This window comes from Scleropages formosus, chromosome 7 (assembly GCF_900964775.1).
Source record: "Scleropages formosus chromosome 7, fSclFor1.1, whole genome shotgun sequence".
NCBI classification, from domain to species: domain Eukaryota; kingdom Metazoa; phylum Chordata; class Actinopteri; order Osteoglossiformes; family Osteoglossidae; genus Scleropages; species Scleropages formosus.
Window position 1 is genome coordinate 1,431,358 of NC_041812.1, and position 12,520 is coordinate 1,443,877.

The following is a 12,520-nucleotide window of genomic DNA, read 5'->3' on the forward strand; positions in this document are numbered from 1 at the left end:
GTAGGCTCCGGTTCCCTGCGACCCTGTATGGGACAAGCGGTTCTGAAAATGTGGGTGTGTGTGTACTTTAATATATGCATTAATCATTGCGCTTCATTATTTATGTTCATAAAATCACCTTACACTGCAGGAGAACAAACACGATTGTATGAAATTCAGTGTTCAATTCAAACTGCTGTATGATTTGCGCACAATGACAGATGTTTACATTTAATGCTTAGCAGTGATTGGATAGTATTTCATTATAACGTTCCTCATGTACATCATAATTGCGAAACTCTCTCAGTAAACCAATCAATCTGTCGTGACCGAGAGACAGACAGGAAAGGGATGAGAATAAACTAAGTGCGGTCATTAAAAGTGCACCCTTTGTGGCCAATCTCGGGCGAGCCTTGCCAGTAAAAATCGATTTCCAGCAGCAATACAGTACAGCAGAGTACAGTACAGTACAGTACAGCGATTCTTACGTAAAGCGCAGCGCAAGCCAGGGCCGGCGGTAAGGGCGGCGCTCCTCTCCGCACCGCGTATACCGTATAGGTACCTCCGAATAACTCCGTGCAGGAATTCCACAACGATTTCCGCCGTGCCGCGCTAAACAGCGGATCCCTGCGAGTTACCCGAGGGAGAGTAATTACAGCTCCCCTGCGGCTTCTTCCCCCGACGCGGCGAAACATTCATTTTCGCCCCGTGTTTTTTTCGGAGGGCGCGCTTTTGGCTGATTTACGGTAAGGTGGACCAGCGGTGTCCAGCGAGCGGTCAGGTGATCCTCCGCGCGACAGCGGAACCCGAGCCCACCGAGCTACCGTGCGCCTGCGTGACCGACGACCGAGGGGGACGATGCAAGATGGCATGCAGCAAACGTGGGCGCGCGATTCTCTCACTTTTCCCACCCGCGTTGGGATTTAGAGCCCACTTTTGGAGCCACGGCGTGACGATGACGCGCTGAGTCTGGTGCAGAAGAGACGGTGAACCTTTGGAATTTTATATTGTTTTTTTTTTTTAATTTATATAAAGAAATTTTGTAATATAGACACAGATAATATAGACGGGAGAGGATTTATATTAGCATGGGGCTGTGCTACAGTCTGCGCCCCCGGCTCTTCGGTGAGCTCAGCGGCTCCATCTCCAACGCCGCCTCGGACTGCGAGCCGCCGCCGGACGCGGCCGTGCCGCTGCGCGCGACTGGCCCGCGCCAGGAGGACGCGGTCGTGGGACGCTGCGAGAGCGCGCCTCTGCGCGACGGCCAGCTCCGGCGCGGCGACGCGGGCACGGGCGCGGACGGCGCGCTGATTCAGAACGGCGGCGGTGGCGGCGGGGGAGGCAAGGGGGGCGCGGGAACGGCCGCGGGCGCGGGAGCAGAGCGCGGCCGGCGCCTGCAGCTCCTGAAGAACAGCGCCCAGAAGCAGAAGAACTGGGACAAGCTGCTGGTGGAGGAGAAGGAGGCCGAGAAGGAGGCCAAGAAAGTCAGTAAGAACATCGACCGAGCGCTGAAGGAGCTCAAGCGGGAGTACAAACAGACCCACCGGCTGCTGCTGCTCGGTAGGTGACGCTCCAACCGCTGAGGCGGCGAGCGAGCGGTGTGCTGCACCGACTCGCTCACTCACTCACTCCTTACCACGTTTCACCTCGTCTCCTGACTCGGGGCGCCCCCGCTCTTGAAAGAAAAAGAAAGAAAGAAAGAAAGAAATGAAAGGAGGAGAAAAAAAAATCCCCTTCCTCGTTTGTTTCGGGGCCAAGTTTATTAGAGCGGTCCGCTCCAGCTCTGAGGTACCTGACAGGAGAAGAGAAGAGGAGAGAAGAGAGGGGCGGCGCGCGGCGGCGCGCGGCCCTTCACTGGCCGGGCCTCCGCTCGAGCTCAGTCACGGGCTCCCAGCGCGCGGACACCATTTGTGTCATTTTTATTACTACAGTTATTACTGCTATTATAATGTCAGTTTTCAGAGCGCATGCTCCTCCAGCGTTTCGTCGTGCCTCCAAATGCTTTCATGTCTCTCACCACATTTTACACTGCTCTGCACATCATCATGCTGAAGGACAAGCGCTGAGGTTCGAGGGTAGCGGTCCGAGTCCCGCCTGCGCTCCTCCGTCTCCGTCCTCCGCGGCCCTCTGAAGGTGTCCGCGTACCGGGCCCTTTCCCGGAACGCGCCGCCCTCGTCTCGCTCGGTCCGCGCGGTCGGCGGTCCCTCGCCGCTCAAATCGTCCCGGCTCCTCTACTGTCCGGGTGCTACCTGAGCGACGACGGGCCGAGGAGGCGGCGCTCGTCCCTTACGCAAGTAGCGGCGGCGGCCCCGGCCCCCCGCCATGTATCCATACAAGCCTTTGCTCCTCTGGGTATCGCTGTAAAAAACAACACGCTGCTGAAAATGTGCAACTTTTTCTATGAAAGGAACAAGAAGTAACAGTGTTATGTACAGTCAGAGCTGTTCAAAGTATTGTACATTTTCTCTCGCTCTTTCAACATGCCCCTCAACATTCAGTAGTGTAGCGGTTTGAACTACTGCCTTGGGACCCAAAGGTCACAGGTTTAAACCCCAATTCCAGCTGTAGTACACACACACACACACACACACACACACCTGTCCCATAGAGGGTCACAGGGAACCGGCACCTACCCGGCAACACAGGGCGCAAGGCCGGAGGGGGAGGGGACACACCCAGGACAGGATGCCAGTCCATCGCAAGGTACCCCAAGCAGGACTTGAACCCCAGACCCACCGGACAGCAGGACTGTGGTCCAACCCACTGCACCACCACACCACCCTATATCCAGCTGTAGTATCATTGAGCAAAAGTGTTTACCTGAAATTGCTCCCGTAAAATCACCCCCCCGCTGTATAAATGGGTACATAATTGTCTTCCGCTTTCGAGAAAAGCGTCAGATAAATGTCACGGTTATATTATCGTGGGCTTCAGCGTTCTGGATCTGTGCTCGATGTCAGTTAGGTTCTCAGAACTGCGATGTAAGACATTCCCATACTCGTTTTCAAAACACATTGGCGGTAAAGGAAACATGGCTGTCACGTTCGCAGGTATTTCGTGTCTTTGCTCTTGAGCAAAAGTGGACCGCCGGCACTGCGCCGCAATCGGCCTCGTTCCCGGTGTTTTGATTTTCACCGTCGGCACCAGAAGTGCAGATGAGGAATCCACAAAGGCTCCCATCTCTGTTTTGTTGCAGGGACAGCTGGGATGGTGCTCAGATGAGGGATTGATGCTTGTCAGTTGACCGTTAGGGCGTCCCACCCCTTTAGCGTTCCAAGGGCCCGATTACACAGGGCAAGGGTTCCTAACTGGACCCTGTCGCTGTTTCCCAGGAAGCTTTGCAGCTGGCGCCTGAGCGACACTGACCGTTACGTGCTTGTCTTGAGTGGGAAGAGACGCCTTTGAGTTCTCCCGTTCCACGGCGCACGACCGCACGGTCAGTGTGCGGTCAGCCAGCTGTGGTCGCAAACCCAAGCCCATCAGAGTTCCTGTGGGTGGCTCCTGTGTCGAGATGCTGGCGGGGCACTACCGGCCGAGAACCATGTGCACGTGCCTGTCATTTTGGGTTGTAAATGTAGTGTTTTGATAGTGATGCTGACCGCAGTAAAACCGCGTTATTCTAACTTATGTGCCAATATTCTCTTTTGTTTCCTAACTGTTGTTTCATGGTGTTCAGGATGAACACTAACAGAATAGAGGTTGTACATTACACGGTGTATTTTTATGAGTCAAAGTGGTGAGTGTGTAGGGTTATGTGACGTCGAATTTCCACCCTGGACAACATTGGCAGCACCTACTGACCTCCATGCTGTTGTGTCTGGACCCGACCGCATGCCAGAGTTACACATCTTTTTAGTGTTTCCACCGGGATACCGCGGTCGTTTTCTGCGAAACTGTTTCTTAGTGAATTTGCACTCACTTGTGCCTCAATAAACATCCCAGAACTCCTTGAATCAAGGTGCGGTAAGAAGACACAAGGTGTTGGAGCACAGAATCCACTGGGTGTCGCTGAACCCAGCACTTGGGGGGTGACAATACCTGATCTCACGCCTCTTTTTTCCCTCTCTGTCTACAGTGCTCCTTATTTATGACTTGGGCAACACTTTTATTCAAAGCATTGTATAATGTTTGACCGATCACACAGCTGGGTAATCCTTCCGCAAGCATTTCAGATTAAGTACTTTGCTTAAGGCAAATGCAGCAGTAGCAGCAACCTTGAACCAGCAACCTTCAGGTTTCAGATCAACCTCCTAAATTGCTACACCGTAGACTTTTAGTGGTAAGCAAAGTGGTCCTTTCTAAGGTTCGTTCATTGAAATAATGATGTGTCATTGATAGGTGAGATTTGTGGCTAAATTTAACTTTGTCTCTCGTTTTCCAAGTTTCTTTGTAGTGCCGATATCATATCGGTTTGAGCCTTTGGACCCAAAGGTCGCAGGTTTGAATCCCACCTCCAGCTGTAGCAAGGTACTAACCTTAAATTGCTCCAGTAAAAATACCAAGCTGTATAAATGGGTAAATAGGTGTAAGTAGATTAACACTGCAAGTGGCTTTGGAGAAAAGTGTCAGATAAATGTATCTGTTAGAAATATTGTTCACATTTATTCACGCAGCAGACGCTTTTCTCCAAAGCGACGTACAACTGGCAGAAAAATAACAATGAGTTCATTGCATCAACAGAGAGGGAGACTAAGATGCAGATTCTGAAGGGGAGTTGATTTTACTGTTACTTTCCACCATAGGAACCAGTGTACATCACACACATCACACGAGCAGCTCTTACTGGTCGACATGGAGCACTTCCGTGCAGCGAGCCGGATTTCAGAGGGTATCGTGACACGGCACTCGAAGTAGTTCAACGTGTCGAATGTGCCCCGGCCCAGGTGGTCTGGCGAGGCGCTGGGTCGGTGCTGTTTATCCCCACGCTGTGCCACTTGGACAAGGAGGTAGTGGGCCGGACCGTGGCCGGGATCCATTTTCCGGTGTGAAAGTCTCTTATCTGAGCCTGATAATGGCTGCTCTGCCCGCCGTGCCATTCATAAAAATGTGGAGGAGCTTTATCGGTCGTAGTAAATCAAAGGCCTCGGCAGTGTGCGTTAGTGCGTGTGCCTGCGTGTTCGCTCCCATGTATGTGGCATCGAGAGCGGTTATCGTGCCCAATACGAGCGGCAGCGGTGCTCGAGCAACGGCTATTTTTAGCTCCTACTGAGGCACAATCTGGGTTAGGCAGTTGTGAGAGGGGAGCGGTGAGCGCTCTCAGTCCAAACAGCACGCGGACGCACCTCCCATCTGCGGGCACACCTGACTCAGCCTGTGCCCTCCCCTAAAGTAGGACTCACGCGACCGTGTGAAAAAGGTGGCGAGTGCATTCTGCAGATGATCACTTGTCCCCATCGGTGTCTCCTAGTCTCCAGTTCAGGACCGCGGCCTTCAGTTTACGAGTCCATGTCCTTAGTCTGGCTCCAGCTGCGGAAAGCAGTAAAAATATTTGTAACATTTTTCAAAGTTCTTTCTTTCTTATGTCAGTATTTGCGCTGTTTATGATTAAGTTGTGCTTTCATTTACTAGAAAAATTTATTTACTAGAAACTGACACATAGTACAAAGTAACACCCAAAGTATGTTTTATCGAACAGAACCGAATGGAAAAAGTGAAAAACAGACAGAAAACTTTAGTTTCTTGGTGTTATTAGTCTCCCCTCACCACACACACATGGCCTGAAACTACTTGCCCCATTGGGGTTGCGGCGAACTGGAGCCCAACCCGGCAACACAGGGCATAGGGCTGGAGGGGGAGGGGACACACCCAGGACAGGACACCAGTCCATCACAAGGCACCCCAAGCAAGGCTAGATCCTCAGACCCGCCAGAGAGTGGGACCTGGCCAAACCCACTGCTCCACCCCCCCCACCCCCCTCCCCCCAAAGGTAATTTGTTCCTGGAAAAATGGTGGTCAGGTGAATTCCCATAAACCAAAGATGTAATTACCATTAATTTTAATATTTGCAATGTGTCCCTGAGCCCCAGGATTGACACCCATTCATGCTACAATGACACCAATTCCCACTAAAATGGACACAATTCCTGCAACATTGAATACTAGTTTTAACATAACAGAACAAAGCTGTTTCCCCTCAATTGTCACTCTGTTATACCGTATGGGTGTCCACCTGTACTCAGCTCTTCTGCCAGTGTTACACTTACGAAACTCTCATGGAAACAAAGGAAACTTTCACACAAACGATACTCAGCATTTGAGTTAATTCAACCTGTAATGAAAACGGAAGAATAAAGAGAAAAGACGTTCATGGAAACAATGGATGTGAGTTGACACTGTTTAGGCACAAGATTACCATGGTGGGAAAGGTGAATAGCACTCGGTGTGTGTGTGTGTGTGTGTATGCTCGCGCTGCATTGCTGTGCTGCACTGATGTGTGAGTGACTGTAGGCAGTTCACTGCAGTGTACCTCATACCATTGTAAGTTACCTTGGATAAAGATAATGGCTAATTAATAATCTTAGTAGTACTAGTAATTTCTGTTAATAATCTCTGCAATTGCCTTTGGAGCAAAGTGACTGAACTGATGTAAATGTCTGGCGCCGCTCTGCCGTCGGGAGGCACACAAAGTCCAAACCGGGTCCTGGTAACGCAGAGAAAAACCTCATAAGGCAACGGGCTGTTGAATGGAACTCCTCGTAAAGTCCAGTTTTTGGTGCTGGAAAGGCCTCGTGTGAATAACACGTTTGTGATTGGTTAGCGAAACATATCGTTGCATTGAGAGAATACGAGAAAACGGGCGATGAAGATGAATCGGAGGTGCATCGAGGACAGACATCTCTTGGGCTCTGTGCAGCTCCGTATGCAGTGTGCGAAAGAAAGTGGAGCGATTTGACATGTTTGTGTGTTTTCAAAGTGTGGGCCTTCCACACAGCTGCGGTGAGGTGAGGGACGTATGTGGTATGGGTGGGGTGGGCAGTGCGGACGCTGGCCTTCAGGGCCCTTGAACAAGTGTGTCTCGTGCAGGACCTCAGACAGCGCTTTCCTTGGCCTTGTTTTGTGCGTGAATGTAGAGCAGGAAATGTCCCTTTATTCTGTTTCTCTCTCATGCGCGCACACACACGCATGTGCTGACAGCGTGGCAGCAGAGGGCACACCGATCTCTGGTGCCTCGCGGAGAAGGGTAATGGAGAAGGAGGAGAAAAGTCCACCAAGCTGCATCGGGGAGGCAGGCCTGGATAACTGAATCACAGGGTACAGCAGTACCTTGTTTACATTGTTTTACTTAAGCTTACATATTTCTCCAGAGCTGCTAATATGTGATTTGCACGATGGCACAGCGAGTGGCGCTGCTGCCTCACAGTGCCTGGGTGGTGTGAGAAGATGTGGGTTTGATCCCCGTTCAGTCTGTGTGGAGTGTGCATGTTCTCCCCATGTCTGCGTGGGTTTCCTCTCGGTACTCTGGTTTCCTCCCATACTCCAAACACAAGCTGTTCAGGTTCCCCCATAGTGTGTGTGTGAGTGACAGAGAAAGTGTGTGTGTTCCACTGATGTATGGATGAGTGAGCCAGTGTAAGTAGCCTATCTAGCGATGTAAGTCACCTTGGTGAATAAGGTGTGTGGGCTGATAACATTACATAGTATCCATTAGAAGTTGCTTTGGAGAAAAGCGTCTGCTAAATAAATAATTGGAAAACTATGCATGGATTTACAAAGGGGGGTCATTTTTGCTGTATCATGTATTTGCTGGAGATGGGATTTACACCTTGGATGCTCCAGCTGTAAGGCGAAGGCTCTGGTCACTGCGCCACCTGCTGGTTCTGATGCTGCACACAGTCTGTTGGACTTTGTGTCCTTTGCATTGGACAGCTGTCATCTGTGCTCCTTAAAAAAGGGGCAGCTGGTCGCATAGTGAGCAACTGCCTTTGGACCCAAAGGTCACAGGTTTGAATCCCACCTCCAGCTGTAGTACCCTTGAACAAGGCACTAACCCTACATTTCTCCAGTAAAAATGACCCAGCCGTATAAATGGGGTAAATAATTGTGACTTTGGAGAAACTTCACATAAATATGAAATGATTTGCACCCACTTGGGCCAGAAGGGCTGTGGCAAGAAGGTGTTTCCGCCTTTGCTTTTTCATTCCAGCACAGAGCGTCTGCAGGTCGAGGGCGCCGAGGACTCGCAGATAGGGCGAGAAGAAGAAAGTAAACAGACCTAGAAGCTGAACAATGGTTTCCAGGCGACTGCTGTTGTTTTTCTCGAGCGCGGAGACTGGCGGCAAAGGTTGTCAAGTGAAAACTGGGTTTTACCTGAAATTGCGTTTTGCTCGTTTGCAGCGTAAATGAGTGTCTTCTGTGAGACGTAGCGAAGTGAAGAGCGCTGTGTTCGCTAAAGGTCTGTTTGCTCATACGTGGTGTTGTTGACTTTTGCTTTTGCTGTTGCGCTTAATTAAAGGCCGGAGACAGTAACGCGTTTCCGTTGTCCAGTAAAATTGTTGTGACGAATGTTCATAAGACAAGAAACGCAACTGGTGTCTGAGGAGCCGAAAATAGATGTGCATTTTTAGACATTTTTAGTGCACAGTTTGAATTCCCCTTATTACTCGTAGGGTGGCTCAGGTAAAGGGCAAGAAAAAGATCAAAAGCTTTTTAAATTTTTTTTTTTTTTTTTATTTTAACAAAATACAAGTTCGTTTCTCTCTGGATGTTTGAGGAAATTGTTTCTGTCCTATTTCTCTTTATGAATCACTTGGGGACATACGCAGCTTTCATAGTGGCGTGTTGTTAAAATAAGCATGCCGTTATGTTATATTGTTGATGTGATGCGAGATGTGACGAGGCTCTTCCCTCTCCTTTTGTCTCACCTGCGTTGGTCAGGTAGAGTATTCGTAACATGCCGCTTACACGTGTAATCCAGGAGTCAGTGTGCATGTACACCTTTGTGCTATTATGTATGTTTTCTTGTTTATTTACAAGACCGGATCACTCGGTACACCCAGTCCAGACTGCTACACCCCTCCACCTCTGGCCACCTGGTGGTCCCATGTACAAAAATGAAACTCAGAAAGGTTTTCGGTCCTGGCTCCGATGTTGTGGAATGAGCTCCCCCCTCACTCAAAACTGCTGAGTCCCTCTGTTAAGAAGGGTCTCAACTTATCTCATCCAGACTCACTTGTCCCCTGATCTCCTGTGTATTCAGTGAACGTGTTCTGTGTTATCTGTTTAATAATTAAAAAAAACCTTATATACAGGTAGGGGGTGCTATGGTGCAGCGGGTTTGGCTGGGGTCTGGCGTGTGGTGGGTCTGGGGTTCAAGGCCTGCTTGGGGTGCCTTGCAATGGACTGGCGTCCCATCCGGAGTGTGTTTCCTCCTCTCAGCCTTGCTCCCTGTCTTGCTGGGTTAGGCTCTGGCTCCCTGTGACCTCATATGGGACAAGTGGTTCAGAGTGTGTGTGTGTGTGTGTGTGTGTGTGTGTGTGTGTGTGTGTGTGTGTGTGTGTGTGTGTACAGGTACTTCTGTATATATACAGAAGTATATATGTACTTGAACCCCAGTGTGTGTATATATACAGGTACTTCTGTAATGTGCACTAGTTTACAGTGTTACAGTGTCACAACATTGATTGTACTCAAGGGGCAGCTGGTACAATAGTGGTTAGAGCTGCTGCTTCTAGGGGTCTTAGGTTTGAATCCCACCTTCCCACCTCCAGGGTAAGCACCTGTGAGCAAGGTACTTGCGCCAGTAAAATGACCAAACTCTATAAATGGGTAAATAATTGTAAGTAGCTTTAGAGGAGAGTCAGATAAATGAGTCACATGTTTATGTACAAATCTCTCTTTATTTAAATTTATCCATTTATGACGCTTTTCTCCAAAGCGATGAACGTCTCATAGAAAATACAATGTGTTCATTACATCGACAGAAAGAGACACTTTGATACAGACGTGTGATTCTTAAGTGCAGTTAGTTTGTTTCCTTCCACCATATGAACTGATGTTCACCACACACACACACACACACTTTCTGAACCGCTTGTCCCATACGGGGTCGCGGGGAACCGGAGTCTACTCGACAACACGGCATAAGGCCGGAGGGGGAGGGGACGCACCCAGGACGGGACGCCAGTCCGCCGCAAGGCACCCCAAGCGGGACTCAAACCCCAGACCCGCTGGAGAGCAGGACCCGGTCCAACCCACTGCGCCACCGCTCCCCCTGCTGTTCACCACACTAGTAGCAGCATAAAACTTTTTCCAGATATCCACGATTCCTGATCACCTTTCTGGTAATATATATTTTTTAAATATATAAACATTTACGTGACATTACAGGAGTAGCTGCGTGAAGGGTTATCCATTGTTTAACAGGTTTGGTCTCAGTTATAGTGCATGAACATTTACACCTTACATGAACTCAAGAGATCGTGGGTGAAGTGAGTCCAGAAGAGGTGAGTTTTAAGATCCTTCTTAAATGCAAGCAGAGATCCAGCAGTTCTGAGTGAGAAGGGGATGTCGTTCCACCACATAAGAGCCAGAACCGAGAACCTCAGTGCTTTTACTCCTGTAGATATCATGCTCTCTGTGTTGTTCTCTGAGATGCGTCGCTTTGGAGGAAGGCACTGCTACGTGAATAAATGTAAGTGTTGTGCTTGTCCTTTGAGCCGCTGGCACTGCTGGGGTCTCTCTGGACCCCCCACGTGGTCAGCTGTGGGCAGCAGAGGAACTGCGCTGCCTGTGTTCCCGAACCGGCCACTAGGGGGAGATACAGATCAGTTGCTTATATTAGCATCAAAACCTTAAGCTTGCCACCCATTTCCATTGGCAACGGTCGCTAGAACTGGGTGGGTGGGTGAAATTCATGCCAAATGGTGGTCTTTGGATTTTCACTACATTTATATGCATTTGTTGCCTCACAACACCGTGCGTCTGTGTTTTGATTAATATGCATATGTATGAATCGTGAGAAAAGTGTGCGTGTTTGAAATGAGCGCAAGAATGAGCCCGAGCGCGTCTGCTTTTCCGGCCAGGCCCTTTATTCCAAAAGGCATGATGGGTTTCTGGGGCCCGGCAGAGCACCACTGCCAGGGACGGGCTGCTGCAGCAATCGATCGCAGGACAGAACGCCCCTCAGCAGCAGCAGCATCTGAGCTCGGCCCTGTAGCGTAGGCTCGGAGCACACGCTGCTGCTCCACTCGGAGGAGGGACCGATGGTGTGACAAACTCAGTGGTCGGTTTCCAGACATCTGTGCACATGATACCAGACGAGGAGCGCGTGAGAGGAGGACTCGAGCCGGGCCCTTCGGCTCCGGTGTCGTGCGCACGGCGGCCACTAGGGGGCTCCACTCACCGCCGCGTTTTGACCACGCGCCTGGAGACGGCCGGGGAGCGGCGCCGGCATGGCACGGCACAGTGCGGCTACAGTGGGGACCGTGCTGTACGGTATCTGTGTCCGCTGCAATTTGCATGCAGAGGACACACGAGCCACTTGCGCGGCCCTGCAACACAGCATTTGCATCTTGTTTTCATAGCGCTCCGCCGAGAGCTCCTCCAATGTTCTGGAGAACAGGAGTAGTGATGGCCATCCAGCATCATAACATTTTGCTGGAACTTGTTCTTTTTTTGTTTCCACGAGCACTTCAACTTTGCGGGATCACCGCGTGTTACACATCACAACCAAACTTTAGTCTGCGGCCTAAAAACATTCATTTTAAAATACACGTATAAGCTCGGTGGCTAAAACCTAATAAGTACAGAGTTTACAGGGAGGATTTCCATTTGGAAAAAAGTGTATGTTTTTGAACACTAAATGTGATCGTTAAACGTCTGAGCGTCGGGTCCCACAGGTGAAACGGTTTCAGCCTGTGACTCCCTCTGGAATGTCCTTCATCCTTATGTGCTGTGGACATGCAAAGTCTGCCAATGATTTACATTTCGTCCGCAGTGTTTGCGTTATCTTTTTATAACTGTGTGGATTAACCGTTCGCTCCTTGTCGGCTCCAAACTTCACCTCTCGTCTCGGTTGTCACTTAGATTGTATTGCCAGTACGAGTGAAGCTTCTTTTTGTCGGCAGCAGTTATGTAGTGAGGTTTTCCAAATGCCAGCCTGCATAGGAGAAAGAGCGTCGAGCACTTCGGGGAGTCTAGTGCCTGTGGCCACAGTCCCGAGATCACGTTCCCTTTGCGGTGGGAGACACGGAACATTTGGGAACAGCCAAACTGCTCATTGCAGAAAGGGCTGTGTTACATTTGTAACGCCGTTTACCGTGTTCCTGTGAAATGTCGCTGAATGGGAGAGACGCTGCGTAACATTTTTGAGTTAATTATTGGTAGGTAGATCGCAGGAGCTGTTACTGGTTTAACTCTGTAAAGTGTCTGTCAGCACACAGTGGTCCTTTTGGAGCATTCACACATTTATTACCATCCCACTTCTTTACTGCTCGTATATACAGTTTTATTTGGGTCTTTTCAGCAACATAAACTTCTAACCTGAAAAAGGTAAATACCAACATTTCTACAGAAAGGTACTCAGTTGTATAAAGTTATGTGA

At 49.8% G+C, this 12,520-nt stretch overlaps 1 protein-coding gene across 1 annotated transcript in view; it reads left to right on the top strand.

Moving 5' to 3' along the window:
- The first annotated feature begins 772 nt into the window (after positions 1–772).
- The window catches only part of gnal2 (guanine nucleotide binding protein (G protein), alpha activating activity polypeptide, olfactory type 2), a 66,256-nt gene continuing 54,508 nt past the window's right edge, over positions 773–12,520 (top strand). Inside the window, exon 1 of the mRNA XM_029253714.1 lies at positions 773–1,539. Coding sequence (XP_029109547.1) covers positions 1,068–1,539 — 472 coding nt within the window. The 5' untranslated portion in view covers positions 773–1,067. The remainder of the gene's footprint in view (positions 1,540–12,520) is intronic.